General features: G+C 40.5%; 1 protein-coding gene across 3 annotated transcripts; it reads left to right on the top strand.

The window, feature by feature from the left end:
• Positions 1 to 1,506: 1,506 nt before the first annotated feature.
• LOC147334496 (NXPE family member 3-like) lies at positions 1,507 to 20,726 on the top strand. Of its 3 annotated transcripts, none has more exons than XM_086272874.1 (5): positions 1,507 to 1,752; positions 15,342 to 15,800; positions 17,082 to 17,371; positions 17,782 to 17,852; positions 20,251 to 20,726. In XM_086272874.1, the coding sequence occupies exons 1-5, from the start codon at positions 1,507 to 1,509 to the stop codon at positions 20,397 to 20,399; spliced, it is 1,215 nt and encodes a 404-aa protein (XP_086129000.1). In that variant the 3' UTR covers positions 20,400 to 20,726. The 3 variants fall into 3 exon arrangements, with proteins under 3 accessions (XP_086129000.1, XP_086129018.1, XP_086129009.1); XM_086272892.1 differs by having other exon boundaries at positions 19,777 to 20,376; XM_086272883.1 differs by lacking the exon at positions 20,251 to 20,726 and having other exon boundaries at positions 17,782 to 19,484.
• The last annotated feature ends 936 nt before the right edge of the window (positions 20,727 to 21,662 follow it).

Here is a 21,662-nt window from a genome sequence, read left to right as displayed (position 1 = left end):
CAACTTTAGTTTTTTTCAATAGGAAGAGGGCCATGTGACACATCAAACTTATTGGTAATGTCACAAGAAAAACAATGGTGGGCTTGGTTTCAACGTAACTTTATTCTTTCATGAGTTATTTACAAGTTTCTCTTTGTTCACAGCCATTGACATGTCGAAGAGGTTAACACGTGATGAGCGGATCGAAATTGTGTTGATATCTGGTGAAGGCAGTAACCGGGTCATTGCAGCAGATTTCAATGCAAGACACCCTACGAGACCACCCATCTCCCATGCTACAGTCAGCAAACTGCTTGCTAAGTTTCGTGAAACTGGTTCAGTGTTGGATTTGCCAAAATATGGATGCAAGAAAACTGTGACTAATGAAGAAACATCAGTGGCTGTCCTAGCTTCATTCAGCAAGAGCCCACAGCGTAGCACTCGCCGCATGTCACTGGAGAGTGGCATTAGTCGAACATCCCTTCGGCAGATATTAGCTACTCACAAATTGCACCCTTACAAACTCCAGCTACTGCAGCATCTCAATGAGGATGACCCAGATCGGCGCACAGAATTTGCAGAATGGGCAAAACAAAAATTGGAACAGGACCCTCAGTTCATGCAGAAGATTTTGTTCAGTGATGAGGCAAACTTTTATGTGAATGGTGAAGTTAACAAACAAAACCACCGCTATTGGTCTGACACTAACCCACATTGGATGGATCCCTCCAAGACTGTTGGAACACCAAAAGTGATGGTTTGGTGTGGTATATGGGGTACAACGATAGTGGGTCCATTCTTCATCAGACTTTTATCTTTGGGGTCATCTGAAGGCAATTGTCTATGGTGTGAAGATTCGAGATGTGCAGCACCTGAAACTACGGATACTGGATGCCTGTGCTGGGGGTCCATAGGGACTAAGTAAAAGCGCTATACAAATACAGCCAATTTACCATTATAGAATGGTTAATATTTTTTTTTAAATCTCAAAATTAAAAAGTTTAGTTTTGCTTCATTACACTTCTGCTACACATCCTTTAAAAACCAGCTTCATTAACAGCTCCTCTCACAGCAACCCCAATTCAGAGTGTTGTTAATCTATCTTAAACTATGTTAAGCCAAGAAAAACATACGTTTAATTCTACTGTTGTAATAATTTGGCACAGTCATGGTAAACGGTCTGCCAAGCAACACACACCACAAATCTCTGAATAAATCTCTGCTATTATTTCAATTTGTCCTTGTTTAACCTTATTGGCATTACTGCACATCGTTGTTTGGTTCATCACGAGGTTAAGTTACAGCCTAATCTGTCCAGATTAAAAAAGCAACATCTTCCTGAAATTCTTACTTTAGGCTCATCATGTAAATTGGTAACTTAGTTATAACACCCTCCAAACACATATTTGTTTTGATTGCTAAAATCTGGGTTCTCTCCAGATGCCCTTCAACAACCCCTCCCCCTTGCTCTTCATCATCAGCTGGATCAATCATTTTGTGTACTTATGTGTCCACACAGACAAGTGGATGATTGATTGGGGACGACATCAGTGGGCAGAAGAGACCCGTTGCTCCCTAACAGAGAGAATAACTCTCTGTAGCTGCAACTTATTTCGAGAGATTTATGCCTTACAAATTGCCTGTTTAAACATTTCTGAGGGACCAAAACGAGAGGATTTTTACCGTTTCATCATTATCATTACATTTGCCAGGATGATATCTGCCAGAGTTTCTGTTTCCTTGTTATTTAATTTCTTCATTAACTTTGAAATGGTGAGTTAGCCTCTCTTTTATCAGTTTTGTTGATCTGTTGATCAGAGTTGCACTGCATGGCTAATGAGGCCAGTATTCAGTACTGTGTTGTCTAATAACTGTAACTGAGATTTAGCAAATTTACAGAATTTACAGTTGCTATACTTTTACTTCTGTTTTAAATGGGCTATTATAAAAACTGTTGAACAGTTTTGTAAAATCACTTAGATCTGAATGCAAATTTATAAAAATAACATTTGAGGTTGGGCTTTGGGGGAATTGGAGGCTTCACTGTGGCAAATGTAATCAGTCAGCGTGACTGAGTTTGAAAAACCTGGACGCTTACGGCAGGAATCCAACAGGCAAGCCTACCAAGTGATATGAACCATATGCCCATGTATGATTTATTTACCTTACTCACCAACAGTATCCTGAAGTTCTAGACACAAAAAGTGCTCAAATTTGGTTAAAATCATGGAGTGATCAGGTAGCCTGGTTAGCGAGTTGTTGTTTTGACCTTCTGCCCACCTGAAGCAACATACTTCCACCAATGCAGCTGCGTGTGTTGCTTTAAAAAGCTGCAGAACATGTTTAACCTCCTAAGACCCGAACTCTTCCACGGCATGCATTTTTAATTATTCTTTGATATTTGGGCTGATTGGGACCTGATGAATGTAAAAACAAACACCAGATTTTTTTTTTTATCTAATTTTTGTTTCTTAGAAAAATGAGAGCCACAAATGAGGATATTCGTTTAAAATTTCGATAGAACAGTAGCAGTATAATGTCCTCGTAAGTGGATATCAGGCCCTTGTAGAGCAAAATTGAGTATTTTGGTCTAAATAACCCAAAATGTGATGTCCACATATGTGGACGCCAGGTCCTAGGAGGTTAAGCTTTATAACAGAGGTCACAGGCCAATATTAACAATAGATGTAAATAAATAAAGCGATTCAATGTGAAATGTGACTAAAATTACATAACTAAATTGAATATCTTCTTTAATTTTATAATTATATTCATTAATACCAAACAGACAGTTTAATGAACTTTACACCTAGCAGCTCTAAACATATGGAGTCTTACCTGGGATTAATGAAATTGTTACAGGCCTTCGATGGGGTCTGTTTTTAAACTGTTTTTTAACAGAAAAGCAGAGACAGGAGACATCAGTTGCGTTTGGTCTGCAGGCTCTTCCTCGTCTGATATATTAACAGAATTTAACAACGCCCTTTTCTTTTCATTTAGATGCACACCTTTCTCTTTTAACATCACAAACACATTCAATTAGGTCCATAGCTCAAACCCTTTTGGTTACCTTGCACTCTCGCAAGAATAAACTTAGAAAATAATCATTGTATATGAGTGTCCTTTACAGTAAATCTGTAACCAATTCTACTGCTGTTCAGCATCAAAAACATTTCTGTGCAGCATCACTAACACTGCAATTAACCTGCTTATATACCATTATACATTCCTTATACTTCAACAGATTCAAACAATATATTACATTTGTAACAAATAAACAAAAATATTCTTCCATTGCTCACAAACAGTTCACAATCATCCACAAACAGTATACATCAGACTATTTACATTTGACATATAAGAACTGGGTAGGTCCTAATCAACTGTAACTTCCAATAATGCCAGGATAAAAGAAGCGTCTTAAGAGCTGCGTTTGTCACAAAATAAAACAGGTAATAAAACGAGCTGCCTATTTAGACTACGAGTGAAATGGCGGCTGCCATTACAAATGGCGGTATAGTTAGCTTTCTCTCAATCGGTGAAAACACACTCTCTCACAAATTCGCGGTCTTTAAACTAAGACAGAAAAAGGTTTTCTTGGTTTATATGTACATTGCAGTGAGCAAACTTGAACTACTGACCTGTTTTTTAACAGAAAAGCAGAGACAGGAGACATCGGATGCGTTCGGTCTGCAGGCTCTTCTTTCTTTCGTTCATTCTTTCTTTCTTTCTTACAGTTATATTGGCGGTTGGCACTGCAGGCTCTTCCTCGTCTGAGGCAGAGAAGCGTTGCAACGGCCTATCGCACTCGCCTCTATCTCCCCCTTGTGGCAATGCCACGCAATTACATTGTCCATAACTCTAAATGAAAAGTGCAATACCACCATAAAATCAGGTCTTTTACATCAAAAATTATTCACAAAAAAATTACAATTGTGACCATACACTTGTGGGCGTCACAAAATTCTAATTATAAGTAGGCTACTTTAGCTTTAAAACTGTAATAAAATAAATAACAGAGAATTTACAAATGAATAAACCATTTGTTTTATGAATTTTGACTAAAATCTATTTCCAGACTAAGCATTAAGCAAAAAAAATCTGTTTGCATACTGTTAAATTGATCCAGTTTCCATCCTGTTCTTGGTGAAGTCTAGACAAAGCTTTCATCAAATTAAAAGGTTAAGTGGTAGATAGGCCATAGGGAGCTACTGGTGATTAACAGGACAGCGAAAGGTTTGCCATCTTTACTGATTTCTACTCTCAGGTCTAGTAACAGCTGACTGTTATCAGTGAAACGACCTCAGAAATATGGATAAGACTTCAGGTTTGGAAAATTTGTGTGTGTTTAAGGGGCCAAACCAAATGAACCTTTATTGGCAGTCATCCAGTAGCAGCATAACCAAACAACATAAAGGGGGTTATAGTCCACAAAAGAAGGGCATGGATTAGTTACTGTGGGTTGTAGTGCGGGAGAAAACATTGAGATTAGCATAAAAAGTCTTATTTTATTTGACTTGTTACTTTTTAAAAAATAATTGATTTCAATGGATCATGCCACCACTGGAGCTACCGGTAACTCTTTCACCAATCAGACGTAGCCATGCAGTCACATGACCAGATATAAAATGGCGGGCCGAGCAGCCCAAGCCTTTCAAACTTACAAAGATGGATAGAAGAAACACATAAAAAAATGGCAGAAGCAACCGTCTCCGCTAACACTGAACAGGACAAACACCCTTGGCCGCATATGCAAAGCATGTTTCGCTTTAAAGGAGTACAAAAGGACAGCTATATAATGCGATGTCTTCTGTGTGAGCCAGAGCAAAGTGACATTTCAGCGTACAAAAACTCAACATCTAACCTGAGGAAACATTTTGCGGTAAGTTTGCTCTAAATTTTTTTTAGCTGTGGTTAAGTGGATGTCAGTCTTACAGCCGCTGTGTCGAGCTTGATTCCTTGAGAGTCGGTGTACTGCAACTTTTTGATGTGTCCATAATCCAACACACATGAATTAAATGGCTGAATTGCCACTTCAGCATGCAGTCAAGTACTTTAGAGTCTTGCTAATGACCTAATAATTTTATTTGGTCTGTCGCGGTGAGGACAATTTTAATAGTTTCAGGACACTGGCCCTCGAGGACTGGAGCTTGACACCCGTGGGTTATAGAATCACAGTCTTAGGCTTTGCCCATATTAGAAATGAGATGATTTAAAAAAAAATGCGCATATCCAGAATCACTCCCTTTCTCCTAGAAACTACATTAGTAATTAAGCCGCTTTAATATTTTTCTTTTCTCCACAAGTGACTTTTTGTCCTTACTCTTGCTTCAGAGAAGTACAGTTATAAGGTGTAGAAGTTTATAAATAAGAAAAGCTAAACATTTTTTTTTGAAGGAGAATCTATTGACTAGCACTGCTAAGCCTTTCGTACGTTCTTGTTTTGAACTTTATCTGGAATTTGTTTTTTTCTTTTTAGCACAAACACATGTAATGCAGGCACGACTTTGTTTCTCTTCCCTTCCTGTCGTCTTTGGGTCAACACAACTTAAAGCACTGATAAATATTGTGTTTTACACCTGATGCCTAATGATATCCTCCACACTATGCACTTGAACATGCACTTGAAGTGATGATCACCTTGTTCATTGAATTTTGAGTGTTTTAATCAACATTGTTACACCTGTGGTGTTTCTGGACAAAAGTGACTGCCATAGGAAATGAGTTGGTATCTACTCACTGAACGGCCCACTTAACTAATTTGGTGGTGAAAAATGTTTTTTTTTTTTGTGCTAGTTTAACCCTCCGGTCATGTTCATCACCCACCCCAAATAGTTGAACATGACAGCATGACAGGAGGGTTAAGAATATGGGAACATTGTTTTTTATTTTTTTAAACTGTATAGACATTGCTTAGTCACATGTCATTTCATGCTCTTTTTTTTTTCTGCAAACAGAGGGGTTCACTCCAACAAAATGAGGATGTATACAGAATTAATGGACAGCCACAGAAAACGAAAGTCGTTTTGCAAAACTTACAGATTCTTTTACTGGCTCTAGGTGGATAACACAAGCAACGTTTGACAAGCTTCTGCTTACGTTTGATGTGAGGCCAACCAACCATTTTCTATAGTTGAGACATCTTCCTTCAAGACTATTTTAAAGTAATGCTACTCTTACTTGAGTACAATTTTTGGATACCAAGTTTGGTTGTTCGAGCCCTGCCTGCTCCAGTCTGCAAGTATCCTCTTGCAAGATACTGAACCCCAAAACTGCTTTTCAACATGTTCATCAGATTGTTAATCTGTGTGATTCACTTCAACAAGTGTAATATAATAAATGAATTAATGGATTTGTAGTAGGTTTTCCATACATTCATTACAGCTACATCCCAAAGCACAAGAAATATCAAATGAAGGATAGTTCACTATCCTCCTAGATATAATAAGAAAAAAAAATTTTTTTCCTGAGTTTTCTGGCTTTCTTGCTTACTGTGCATCACGGTATGACCAGATCCTGGATTCACGGCTTTGCCCAGGGAAGCCCCTGGCTAAGGACTTAATGGACTTAGTGAACTCTTTTAATCTTGTTCAATCTGTTAAGGGTGCCACTCAAGAACAAGGTCACACATTGGACTGTGCTATCATATGAGTTATGTGTCTGTAACTTACATGTCGAGGATACTGTATTCTCTGACCATATGCCCATTTTATTTGACATTGTTCCTCTTAGTCCTGTGATTAAACAGGTTGCACCTGTCCCACACTGTCGTGCCTTCGGCTCAGATACTGCCGAGCATTTTTCTACACTGTTTGACCAACTTTTGTCCCGTCGTCTGAGTCGTCCACCTCAGATGGATTACTCGTTTATCTGGACTTTTTACAGTGTAAACGCAAGACCAGTCCTTGGCTAACTGGTTTTACTCGACTAGAGTCAGCAACATTGTCCATAAAGACTAGATGATGTGAAAAATGACGGGCTGCACTTCTCTCTGGAAGCTCTTAATCAATACCAGCCTCTTGTCTGGTCAAGTACCAAAGGAGTTTAAGAATGCAGTGTCCATCTTTTACTTAAGAAACCAGGCTCAGACACTTCAATTATGACAAACTTCAGACCCATCTCTAAGCTTCCTTTTCTGAGTAAGATCCTGCAAAAGATTGCTCACACTCATCTGATTGACTATCTAAACGATTTTCAAATCCCAGAAGCTCTTCAGGCTGGCTTTAAGCCATTTCACAGCATGAAGACAACCCTTATAAGGGTTATAAATGACATTTTGTTAGCAACATACTGTGGTAAACATGTATTGCTTGTTTTGCTGGATATGACACAGTGGATCATGACCTACTGATCTCCTGACTACAGTGTTGTGTAGAAATTTCCAGCTTAAAATAATAAAATCATATCTCTCTAACAGGAGCTTTTGTGTTATATTAGGTTCGGCTTCATCCTCTGTAGCCCCTCTGCCATGTGGTGTACCACAGGGATCTATTCTTGGGCCATTACTGTTTTCATTGTATCTCCTGCCACTAGGTGCGATCTTCAAAATTTCATTTCGTCTATATGCTCCTGATTGCCAGCTTTATCTACCTTTTAGTCACTCTGATAGCTCCTCGATTGGACTCTGCTTGATTGTCTTAGTGATGTTAGATCATGGATGACTATAAATTTTTAAAATTTTAATGAACGTAAAATGGAAGCAATTTTATTCGGTTCCAGTTGTCCCTCTGGTACCCCAGAAGTTGACTTTGCTGCTCTCACTCATTACCTGAAGAGCTTGGTTACATATCTTGCGGTAAAAATCGATTCTGCACTTACCGGTAGTTTCGATGGTCATGTTAATGGGGTGGTGAAATCTTCATTCTATCACCTCAGACGTCTGTTGAAGGTTAAGCCTTTTCTTTTCAGGCGTGACTTGGAAACTGTCATCCATGCTTTATAACCTCAGGCAACTCCCTTTTAATAGGGGTTGGCCAGGGTGCTATGTTAGTCCTGCAACTGGTGTAGAATGCTGCTGCACCGTTTTTAACTGTTAAAAGAAAATTTGAGCATATTACTCCAGTTCTGGCCTCCTAATACTGGCTTCCAGTTGAATTTAGGATCAATTTTTAAAAGTAAGTACTGAATATTATGTCACTTATTTATGTGCTAATGTTTAATAATGAAGAACATTAAGACATTACTGTTGGCCACATGTCGGCAAAGTTATGTGACATTAACGATGTTTGTACTTTCAGCGTTAACTTGGTTTTAAAGCCTTTACTTTAAAATATACGCTGTTTACTAGTTAACCTTAATCTTACAGAGAATGTGATGATTTTATGGATAATTAAAGTCAGTCATATATCCACAAACACAACAGGCTGAAAGTCAGTGATGCTGCTCGGTTTGCAGTCCTGAATATCACGGCACAAGCAGGATTCACTGCACTGTTAATGTTAGCTATGTTATATTGCTGCCTCTGTTCGGTGGTGTCGAGCCAAACGGACTTTAAAGTGTGTTGAGAGTGAATGAATACTGGAATTGTAAAGTGCTTTGAGGGTCTCGAAAAGCGCTATATAAATGCAATCCATTATTATGGTGTTACATGATATTCTATGAGGATGTTATGTGTTTGTATACCTTCTGCCCAGTTTGACCCATTTAGCAGAAGTCAGCCTGTTTAAGGCTCTGATATCTATTCTGTATGACTTAAAGCAGTTATGACATGGTCTGATTTTCTCACCCAATAAAGGAATATTTAATATATCAGTCTACTCTTCATTTTATCAGAAACGGTTATCACAGCTCGTACGTTTCCTTTTTACACATATATGTAAGCATTGAGCCAAATTTAGTAATGCCAACATATTAAATGAACAATATTTGTCTCTTATATATAATACATATATGCTTACATATATGTAAGCATTGAGCCAAATTTAGTAATGCCAACATATTAAATGAACAATATTTGTCTCTTATATATAATACATCTATATATACACTGTCAAAGATACTTTTCTTTGAGTGAAGATTTAAGGTGATAGGTGATAAGGTGATAACTTGAATCTTTTTTTTAAGCTCAGTATTTGACAGAGTTCAAACTCACTGCTGTAATATATCATAATAATCTAATAATAACTTTAATATTGGCCATATTATATTTACATTACCAAAGTGAGATGACTTTAGTTTCATGAACAACATAAGCTAATTGTTATTTACTAACTAATCTTAATAATGACTGCTCAGTACAGAAATGAAGCCCAACTACGTACTACGGAGCGTGCGGTCGCTGGATTGGGACACAGCTATAGTGAGACAAGGGGAAAGCAAAACTAGATACACTGCACATGGGACAGTGACTATCAAAATAAAACAGAAAGCATGACATTCATAAAGACGCAGACTAGACACTGAGACGTGGAAACATGGAAGACTTGGGAACAGAGGAAACATGAAGTACAGAGACAAAAATAACTGGAACACAGAGGTGTAGTGACCGAGAACAAAGACAAGCATACAACACAGAGAGAAATAATGATATAAAAAGACTACAGAACAAAACCTTCACTAGCGAGACGACAACAGGATCACAGGGGAGACACAGAAACAGAACAGCAAACCCGAAACTAAATACAACACAAACAGAAAACAATTATTCAAAGAAAACAATTTAAATCAAAAACACAGACCCAGTGCCGTGAAACATTCTAGAAAACGGTTTTAGGTTGAATGTGTTTAGATGAATAATAATAAATAAATAATATTGTCAGGTAAAACAACTATGACTATTAACAAGAAATGCTGTTTATATACTGAATATGCTGTTTTACAATGAATTCAGAATGACATGCTCTGGTATTTTATTTTAAAAATTATCCAAATGTATGATACTAGTAGTCTTCTTGGATAATTTTGACAAATAATAATTTTTTCCAGACATCTGTATTTTCTGAAATGTCAAAGTGATGCAACTAAATATGTGGTACTTTTATGATGAAGTAAAACAGTAATAATGGTGAAAATGGTGAAAATATTTCATAAAACAGAGGGCCCCATGATCTTTATGGCTAGTCATTTTGTTTATTGTTTTGTTTCTCTTAAATCTCATGATGTCACGTTGGTTACAAATATCTCTTTTTCTTCCTCCCCCAACTGCTCTTCCACCTTTTTAAATCGGTTCACTCTCAGGAAAACCACTCTTTTTTTCCCCCCTCCCCCCTTTTTAAATGTACTTTTTTGACCTATCATACATACAACGAAAAATAGTTTTCACCCAGACCACCTGGTAGGACGCCTACAGACTCACTAACTATCCGGCCCCCATTTACACATCCTGGTGCGTCGTAAGATGGCCACACCGACGAGAGCTCATACACATCACACGTACGTGCATGCATGCACATGCATGTACGTGCATGCATATCTATATGCGTATATGGGCATATGCATATACACACATAAAAAATGTGGAATAAAGTACAAAAAACATATTATTGTCAAGGCGAGTGGAGTGAGCCGTGTGGAGATGATAAAGGAGGATCCAATCGCAGGCACTTGAAAAGGTGTGAAGGTGGTTTATTGAACACAAAACACAAATAGAAAAATGGCAAACAGAACGGCAGACTATCTAAACTGAGAACAACTAAACCACTAAACACGAACCAGAACACGAACATGAAGGACGATAGACAGCAGGGAGAACACACGAACAGAACATGGTAGATACACAGCCTACAATGTGACTACAGTGACTACAATGACAGAAGACACGACTTAAATACACCCAGAGAAACACAGGGAGATTACACACAGGTGGTGGACACAGCTGGAAGTAATTAACGAGATGGGACAAGGGAGATAAAATTGAACACACTCACATGAGACGCAGACCTTCACAATAAAACAGGAAACAAGAGATCACTACACAAGGACGCAGACTAGACACAAAACTAAACCCACACAAAACATGAGAACACAAAACCTGTGAACAAAACCCTAAAACAGAACCACAGTAATATAATATAAGTTCGATTCCTGCCTGGGGCGTCTGTATCCAGTAAGGGTCCTAAGGCTAGACCCCCTATGCTAAGCAAGCCTACCGCAGACATGAGCGAGACAGATAAATATGAAGGCATGCCGGCTCGGACGTCGCCCGGATCAACAAGGTCCGCGTCAGGTGTTGAGGAACCAGGGCACCCTGACGAAAAGTGGGCTACTGGAACAAGAAGGCATCGGTGGGCAAGAGACGAAAACAGGGCATTGTTGGAATGCTACTACGCAAGTAACCCTGGCGGAAGGGGCTACATGAATAGGATGAGGGACCTATGGATTCTTCGATACCCAACATCCACAATGACGGCGAAACAACTAGTAGCTCAGTGTTCCAACATTCGAAAGAAGGGACTGCTCTCACAGCTAGAGATTGACGAGGTACAACACAAATGCTACGGCAAGGAGGAGTCAGGACGCCAGGTCAGGGGGGAGATATCATCACCCGAGATTGGGTACATAGCCCCAAGTGCGATAGGAGAAGGATCGTTGAGTGCGAGAGGAACTGACCTGAAAAATAGGATCATGGCCAAGCTTGAAACCTGGATCCCCCGTAGCCGGTTACCAAGATTACGTGAAGTACCCTCAGAAGGTCTGCTAGATGATGTTAATGCAGCACTACGGGCAATACCTACAACCACGATTACCGACACTAACAAGCTCATCTACAATACGGCAACAGTGATCAGTGAGATGCTTGGCTACAAGTTGAACAGCGACAAGGGGCAGTACCCTCCATGGAGAAGGAGGCTAGAGGGCAAGATCAAAGTAGCACGGAGGGAGGTTAGCCAACTAACGGAGTTGCAGAAAGGTGCGACAAATAAGGTGCCTAAGAAATACAGCAAGCTGTCCATACCTGAGGCCTTGGAAACTGCCAAGCAAAGACTCACAGCCTTGGCCAGCCGCTTGAGGAGGTACACCAGAGAGATAGAAGGCAGGAGAATAAACCAGCTGTTCTCCACAGAACCAGCAAAGGTGTACTCTCAGTGGCAAGGGAACAATAAGAGAACAGCACCACCAAGGCTGGAGACGGAGCAATACTGGAAGAGCATATGGGAGAAGGATGCAACCCATAACGGCAATGCTCAGTGGCTAGAGGATCTGAGGGCAGACCACAGCGACCTCCGTGAACAGGGTCCAGTAACCATCACAGTGGCAGATATCCAAGAAAGGGTCTCCAGTATGAAGAGTTGGACAGCACCAGGGCCCGACATGGTTCACGCCTACTGGCTGAAGAAGCTGACTGCACTCCACGAGCGTCTGGCAGCACAAATGAACCAGCTGCTAGTTAACGAGAGACACCCGGAATGGCTAACTGAAGGCTGGACGGTCCTGATCCCCAATGACCCCAAGAGCTTGAAGGATAAACCGCCCGCAGGGGCGTGCTGGGTGTTTTTATATATATATATATATATAAAACACCCAGCACGCTCCTTCAAGCTCGGGTCCTCTACCAGAGGCCTGGGAGCTTGAGGGTCCTGCGCAGTATCTTAGCTGTTCCCAGGACTGCGCTCTTCTGGACAGAGATCTCCGATGTTGTTCCCGGGATCTGCTGGAGCCACTCGCCTAGCTTGGGAGTCACCGCACCTAGTGCTCCGATTACCACAGGGACCACCGTTACCTTCACCCTCCACATCCTCTCGAGCTCTTCTCTGAGCCCTTGGTATTTCTCCAGCTTCTCGTGTTCCTTCTTCCTGATATTGCTGTCATTCGGAACCGCTACATCGATCACTACGGCCGTCTTCTTCTGTTTGTCTACCACCACTATGTCCGGTTGGTTAGCCACCACCATTTTGTCCGTCTGTATCTGGAAGTCCCACAGGATCTTAGCTCGGTCATTCTCCACCACCCTTGGGGGCATCTCCCATTTTGACCTCGGGACTTCCAGGTTATACTCGGCACAGATGTTCCTGTACACTATGCGGGCCACTTGGTTATGGCGTTCCATGTATGCCTTGCCTGCAAGCATCTTGCACCCTGCTGTTATGTGCTGGATTGTCTCTGGGGCATCTTTACACAGCCTGCACCTGGGGTCTTGCCTGGTGTGATAGACCCCAGCCTCTATGGATCTTGTGCTCAGAGCTTGTTCTTGTGCTGCCATGATTAGTGCCTCTGTGCTGTCTTTCAGTCCAGCTTTGTCCAGCCACTGGTAGGATTTCTGGATATCAGCCACCTCCTCTATCTGCCGGTGGTACATACCGTGCAGGGGCCTGTCCTTCCATGATGGTTCCTCGTCTCCCTCCTCTTTCTTGGGTTTCTGCTGCCTGAGGTATTCACTGAGCACTCGGTCAGTTGGGGCCATCTTCCCAATGTATTCTTGGATGTTCGTTGTCTCATCCTGGACTGTGGTGCTGACACTCACCAGTCCCCGGCCCCCTTCCTTCCGCTTAGCGTACAGCCTCAGGGTGCTGGACTTGGGGTGAAACCCTCCATGCATGGTAAGGAGCTTTCTTGTCTTTATGTCAGTGGCTTCTATCTCCTCCTTTGGCCAGCCTATTACCCCAGCAGGGTACCTGATCACGGGCAGGGCGTACGTGTTGATGGCCCGGATCTTGTTCTTACCATTCAGCTGATTCCTCAGGACTTGCCTGACCCTCTGCAGGTACTTGGTGGTTGCAGCTTTTCTAGTGGCCTCTTCATGGTTCCCATTCGCCTGCGGGATCCCCAAGTACTTGTAACTGTCCTCTATGTCTGCAATGTTGCCTTCTGGTAGTTCAATCCCCTCAGTTCTGACTACCTTCCCTCTCTTTGTTACCATCCGACTACACTTCTCCAGTCCGAACGACATTCCAATGTCATTGCTGTATAGCCTGGTAGTGTGGATCAGTGAATCGATGTCTCGTTCACTCTTGGCATACAGCTTGATGTCATCCATGTACAGGAGGTGGCTGACAACTGCTCCGTTCCGTAGTCGGTATCCGTAGCCAGTCTTGTTAATGATCTCACTGAGGGGGTTCAGGCCTATGCAGAACAGCAGTGGGGACAGAGCATCTCCTTGGTAGATCCCGCACTTGATGGTGACTTGTGCTATGGGCTTGGAGTTGGCCTCTAGTGTTGTACGCCACATCCCCATTGAGTTCCTGATGAAGGCTCTTAGGGTCCCATTGATCTTGTACAATTCTAGGCATTCCAGTATCCAGCTGTGGGGCATTGAGTCATAGGCCTTCTTGTAATCAATCCAGGCAGTGCACAGGTTGGTCAGTCTGGTCTTGCAGTCTCGGCTGATTGTTCTGTCTACCAGTAGCTGGTGTTTTGCGCCTCTGGTATTTTTGCCAATTCCTTTCTGTGTCCCGCTCATGTATTGACCCATGTGCCTGTTCATCTTAGCCGATATGATGCCTGACAGGAGCTTCCATGTAGTACTGAGGCAGGTTATTGGTCGGTAGTTGGAGGGGACCGGTCCCTTCTTGGGGTCCTTGGGGATCAGGACCGTCCGGCCTTCAGTTAGCCATTCCGGGTGTCTCTCGTTAACTAGCAGCTGGTTCATTTGTGCTGCCAGACGCTCGTGGAGTGCAGTCAGCTTCTTCAGCCAGTAGGCGTGAACCATGTCGGGCCCTGGTGCTGTCCAACTCTTCATACTGGAGACCCTTTCTTGGATATCTGCCACTGTGATGGTTACTGGACCCTGTTCAGGGAGGTCGCTGTGGTCTGCCCTCAGATCCTCTAGCCACTGAGCATTGCCGTTATGGGTTGCATCCTTCTCCCATATGCTCTTCCAGTATTGCTCCGTCTCCAGCCTTGGTGGTGCTGTTCTCTTATTGTTCCCTTGCCACTGAGAGTACACCTTTGCTGGTTCTGTGGAGAACAGCTGGTTTATTCTCCTGCCTTCTATCTCTCTGGTGTACCTCCTCAAGCGGCTGGCCAAGGCTGTATTTTGTGTGTGTGTGTGTGTGTGTGTGTGTGTGTGTGTGTGTGTGTGTGTGTATATATATATATATATATATATATATATATATATATATATATATATATATATATATATATATATATATATATATATATATATATATTACTATTGTCAGAACATGTGATCAATATATAAGCGTAAAAGAAATTTCCATCACAATATATTACAAGTAGTAATTTAATAATTCAATCACTGTATTGAATAAAGAGCTAGATTAGATTAGATAAAACTTTATTAAGCCCTCGGGTGGGTTCCTTTGGGAAATTCAGCTGACATGCATTATACATTGCAAGTAAGATAGTGAAAGCAGGAAATGTCACGTCCAGAGGAATCATTCATTATGTTGTGTTTAAAACTAAACACAGACTTCTTTTGTTTGAAGCGTTTATATAACTGCCATGCTCTCTCCCTTTTACAGTTTCAGAAGAAAATAAACACCACCTACATCATCCCTTACCCAAGACCTGCCATTGTAACTCAACCTGTTGACATACATTACAACTTCTGCAAGTTAAAACCACTGTCCCCTGAGGAGACTCTTGAAGAACAACTTCTGCTGGAGTCCTTTGCTTGGCCTGAAACCCCATCTTTACCATCACCTCTTTTTATGAATAGCAGCAGTGATCCAGCCCACAGCACCTTCACCATTCTCCCCAGGAAGAGAGAGGGACAGTGGCAAATAGGGGATAAACTGGAGGCCCTGATCAAAATATATGACTTCATGGGCCGTCCAAAGAAGTATGGGGCAGACGTCTTACTTGCCCGGCTGCACAACCCCACCCTTGGTGCTGGTGTTGCAGGACAAGTGGTGGATCATCTCAATGGTTCCTACTCTGCTGTATTCTCTTTACTCTGGGAAGGAAGCGCACAGGTTGAGGTGATGATAAAACTTTTAATTTTTATTGTTACTGGAGTTGTTGCTGGAGTCATTAAGAGTTTATCTATGTATTTGTAGTTGCTAGCAGATTTAAGATAGGAATGCTTAATTTATCCCATATTCGTGAAGTTTATTGTTGCATCAACTGAAATGATAATGAAATAAAAAGAAAAAAATAATAACAAAAAACAATAAGACTAGCAATAATAAAATAGAAATAAAAACTAAAAATAAAATAAAATAAAATGTGTGTATCTTAGTGGTCAAGGGCCATTCTTTATGTTGATAGCTAGAGAATAAAATAAGTGTATGAGCAAAGATAAGTGATTAAGAAAATAGCACATCACTCTGTGATGACTAATATTTCTGTAGTAGCAATATTTAACTGGATAATGAGGCACTTAGCTTTGAGGGACACTTAATGACTACATACTTAATGCTGTGCTAAAGCACCAATGCCAAACATTCTTATTGTAGACAGTATCTTAGCTGTTCCCTGCACCTAGTGCTCCACTTACCACAGGAACCACTGTTACCTTCCCCCTCCACATCTTCTCAAGCTGTTCTCTGAGCTCTGAGCCCTTGGTATTTCTCCAGCTTCTCATATTCCTTCCTGATGTGGCTGTCATTCGGAATCGCTACATCTATCACTACGGCCTTCTTCTTCAGTTTGTCTACCAGCGCTATGTCCTGTTGGTTAGTGTTAAGCCTTCTCCTGGGCAGGGGGGGATTTTACAATACAACAACTCAATGATGGAGGAGGCAAGACAGAATCCCTTCACATAAGTAAGATACTTACTTAATCCCTAAGGAAATTATGTGGCATTGGAACCTTGGCAGATGATGAGCAGTGGAGGTGGACAGTCTCAGGCTCAAAAGATATGAGAGGCTTGAACTCATCTGGAATGGGAAATAGGCTCGGGCTCACCTTCAGGGTCAAGGCGCACAGGACCCACAGGTGTGTGCAAGTGGCTCAGGTTGTGTGTGGATTCATGGACGTGTGGTCTCCCCAGGATGTGGGAAGCCTCAGAGTAAAGAAAGCTAATGGTCACAGGAATAAGAGGTGACACATCAGGAGACGCGGTGCTTCCTGGTGCCAGATCAAAGGTTCAGACCTATCCTGGCGTGCAGGGACTATTTATATCAACAACTTCACATTTACTGTAGCACAATGAAGTTCTGTCTTGCTTAATAATATTTAACAGTTCCATGTGCCAGATACATGTTATATATACTTCTGTGAGACCCAAATTTCCAAACTTTGATTAATTGTCCTACCAGGTGACACTGGTTCATCCCAGTGAGGCAGTCACAGAGCTGCGCAGGGTGAACATAGAAGAACCCGACAGGATCTACTTCAAGAGTCAGCTCCGCTCGAGCTTGCTCACTAGAACAACCACCTGTAACGTATGTTTACGTCCAACCCAGCCTGTGTGCAACTACACAGATTTACGTACAGGTGAGCCATGGTTCTGCTATAAGCCAGAAAATATGAGTTGTGACACCAGGATCAGCAACTACAATGGAGGATATAAAGAAAGCCTGACAACCATGGAGAAGCTTTTTCAGAGGTGAGCATTACCTGTGGTGTTCAATTTTTAGAGTTACTAAAATTAAAAATTAATACAAGGGAAAATAAGTGCTACTCTGCAAATGCTTTCAAAACACATGAAATAAATTCCCTCACTTTTTAATATTTGCTAGAGAGGGAATTATGTAGCTTGCTACCTGGAAAAATGTTCCATATTTTCTCAATCTTGTCTGAAGCTCAATGATTGGTAGTTTATAACTCGAGCTATTTTTGCTGCCTACTGAGCCTAAAATTTTCATTGTCAGTAGTTGTGTACCATTGTTACCTAAATATGACAATGATAAAAATTTGAATTTGATTGACAGTATTTAATACGTCTCTCTAGTTTAAAAATCATTTTAATATTTTCCAATTTTTTTGAAAAGATTTTATTGTGTGTACTTTCCTCAGCGGCGTAAACATGAAAGTCTCCATTCCAGCTTCAGGTCCTGCCAATGTCACTGTTTTTCCAAAGCAGAAAGGTAAAAATACAAATCTTACTGCTAACATCTATATCTTAATCTCCATCTCTATATCTTCCCTGGCCTCTCTGTGGGGATGGTTTTCGCTCTGTGTCGTAGTGCGATGACACACAGTTTGTGCTCCAATGGTCAAACTTTAAATACGTATTTGTATTCGTTAGTTTATGGTACACATCAACTTTTAAATGTCCCTCATTACTCGTGGAAGCCTCACAAGAAGGCTAACCTGCCACCTTTTTCCTTGGTGAACATGATGTATTGTTCCACTGAGTAAATGTGATCAGTGTTTCGTGGTAAGTCTTGAGAGTTGATTTTCACCAACATGCCTGAACGAGGCAGCATGGTGGTGCGATGATTAGCAAGAAGGTAAAAAGGTCCTGAGTTCGATTCCAACACCTGGCTGTGGCCTTTCTGTCTGGACTTGAATAAACACCAGTACTTGAAGTTTGGATCCCTCTATGCTTATGGATCTATGACAGAAGTATGAGCTCAAACTGACATAGCCTACCTTGTGCACAGAGACAGCAAAAGCCAGATGTGTTTTGTATTCATACCATCAGTGTGCAGTTGGCGCATTGTGTGCTTAGTAGATGATGGCTTGTGTGTACTGTTTGATACGGAAAGACCATTTTTACGAAGGTGTGAAGAGTTAATCTAGCTGTGTTCGCGTTTGCAAGAGAACTACAATGTTTTGATTATTGGGTGACAGGTTTTCTTATTTGTGTGAAGAGTTTTGCAAAATTAGCCAATAGTTACAAAAAATGTGCTTAAGCAATCAGAAAAAACTGTAAGAAGTTAAAGAATTGAGAACAAGGAGGGAGGGTGCGGCACATAAACAAGAATGAACAGCTTGCAGAACTGGGGGAACCTATATAGATGACAAACGGAAGGAGCGTGTTTGGAGGCGTGGTCCCCTGAAATTCCGACACATAATCTCCAATAGATGTGTTTCAGTACTCCATTTATAAACATATTCGATTCTCATCTAATCTATCTACTTCACTCTTCACAGTGCAGTTTATGAAGACATTACTCCAGTTTTCACAGTTCCAATGTGATGTTAACTCTTGCATTCTCTTAGACTTCAATTGGGGCTTTTTTTCTATTAGTGCTTTTATATTTACAATTCAAAAATTCTGCTATCCCTTTTATATTTTCTGTTTCTTTCAATATTCATAATATTAAATCAAAACCCATTTAAAAAAGCCAGTTTTACTTTTTAGTTATTATACCAAACATAAAATAGTAACATGAGGGGTTAAAAATGAAAAACAACCAGCAAAGCTGACATGTTCTAGTGTGTTCCTAAGATGGGAAGAACCTGAAATATTATGCTTTCTCTAAATGTGATTTTCAAATTCAAATTCAAATTTTATTTGTCACGTACACAGTCATACACAGTACGATATGTAGTGAAATGCTTGGACAACTGCTCGTGACAAAGAGAACAAAAAAGGAAAAGGCTATGAATAAGATAGGAAATAAATATGAAAAATTAAAAAGGGTAAATTTAACTAGGAAGGAATAAAATATAAATTAAGGTTAAAAATGAAATAACTGTACAACACAAATTAGAATGAAGGGTAAATTTAACTGGGAAGAATAAGATAAAGATAAATATATAAATTAAAGTTGAAAATAAAATAACTGTACAACAAAATACACAATACACAATATAGAACTATATAAGAATGTATGAAGAAATCTAAATATAAATAAATATATACACAATAACAGCAGCTGTACAAGTATTAACCGGAAATGAAGAATATAGTGACCAGTGTTGTGCAAAACCAAAGTCCAGAAAGTCCAGTGTGTGTGTAAGAACCATATGTGTGGGTCAGTACTGTGTGGTGGTGTGATTGAGAGACCGTATCGCCTGCGGGAAGAAGCTCCTCCTCAGTCTCTCTGTGTTGGTCTTCAGGGAGCGGAATCGCTTTCCTGACCTCAACAGAGAGAACAGTCTGTTGTTGGGATGGCTGAGGTCCTTCACGATCTTCCTGGCCTTGGTCCAGCACCGCCTGCTGTAGACTGAGTGCAGGTCAGGGAGCTCGGAGCGGATGGTGCGCTCAGCTGACCGCACAACCCTCTGTAGATTTTATATAATTATGTGTTTCCATCATGCGGGTCAACAAATTACATCACTTGGATTTGGTGCTTCACTGAAGGTTCAACCCATTATGTTCTTTTTATAATAGGCCTAGTTGTCAGTGTGGAGAGAGGCCGGTAAGGAAGCAGACCAAAGTTATCCTCCAAATCTGTGTCACAGCTTACGTCCATCCAGCTGGTTATTATGGTTGACTGCCAGCCCTGAATTTGTTTCTTGATTTTGCAAAATTTTGTAATTCTGTGTCTGAGAATGCCTCACACACTTTCTTCTTTTGTTTCCACATTGCAGTCTGTTTGGAAACCAAAGTGGGGTTTTTTTTCCTATTCACTGAACTTAGCTGGAGTGGACTGGTGATTACTAAACAATATTATTTTTTTCTAAATAAACTGAAGTATCTCAGACATGATTTGTTGAGACTTGACTTGAGTCTGAAGTAGTTTTTCCTTTCTTCTTGCATTGTGCTTGCTAATTTGTGTCTGAAAGGTGTTTGGAAAATGTCATGTGACTATGTGGTGTATGAATTATTTGGAAAGGTTGTTCAGAGTTGATTATTTGGTTGTTTTTTTTAATATCATTTTCACAATATACAGACAGATAGATATTGTTACATTAGCTTGCCAATTATGTCCAGAAGTGAAGTTAAATAAATAAAACTGCTTTGAAAAAACAAAATTCTCTTTGTTTTTGCGAGTTACCACACAGGAGCACCATTTTTGGAGTTATAGTAACAACAAATGTACATACTACGCAATCAAGGGAATACTTTGCGCAGCATGTCATGTGTTTTTTCTGTTGTAAAGTACATGTTAAATTATAATAAAATAATACAAAATAAGCATTTAATTAAAATAGAATTAATGCCATATGTTTTCTTTCACTTTTTTTTCCAAATGCCAACAGCACCGTCACCCTTGTTCTTGATCCTACCAGTGACTCCCATTCATAAAAATCTCCAGCTCTGGCTACTCGAGATACTAGAGCTACAGATGCCGACAGAATAAATGTCCTCTCAGTGTTGACTGCAATAATTCAATACGTCCTAGTTGAAAGCACTAGACGCTGCAAGCATTTTTTGACTTTTTTCTTTGTTCATGTTAGTCCAAGTAAGTAAAGTTCTTCTTTAGGACCTTAGGATAAATCATATTACGATAAATAGTAGGATTGTAAAATTTTAGATTTTCAGAAAAAAAATAACTAGATCAGAAAAGCATCTATGAAGTGAAACAGTTGGTGTAACAAACCTGGAAGCAGTTTTACATCAAATGAACAACCTAAAATATTACCTGTTTGCTGCACTCTGCACATTTCTGATTTTGGTCCAGTACAGTTTTTATGCCTTAATTATAAAATCAATTTTTTCCACCTGAAATTAAAACTTTAGTCACCATCTTTGCAATTAAATAACTTAACATTTCTGTTCAGGATATTTATAAAATCCACTTATTTTACAATAATAATTTATAATTATATGATAATATCTACCGCCTGGGAGCTTGAGGGTCCTGCGCAGTCGCTTAGCTGGTCCTGTTACCTTCACCCTCCACATCTTCTCCAGCTCTTCACTGAGGCCTTTTTATTTCTCCAGCTTCTTGTGTTCCTTCTTCCTGATGTTGCTGTCGTTCGGAACCGCTCCGTCTATCACTACGGCCGTCTTCTTCTGTTAGTTGTGTAAATACACAACTCAGAGCCATGGGGGTCAT

The sequence above is a fragment of the Aulonocara sp. 'chitande type north' Nkhata Bay genome, linkage group LG3, assembly GCF_057382095.1.
Source record: "Aulonocara sp. 'chitande type north' Nkhata Bay isolate Kocher_YH1m ecotype deep benthic linkage group LG3, A_spYH_male_GT1.1, whole genome shotgun sequence".
In the NCBI taxonomy this organism is placed as follows: Eukaryota; Metazoa; Chordata; class Actinopteri; order Cichliformes; family Cichlidae; genus Aulonocara; species Aulonocara sp. 'chitande type north' Nkhata Bay.
This window is presented reverse-complemented; position numbering and strand designations above follow the sequence as displayed.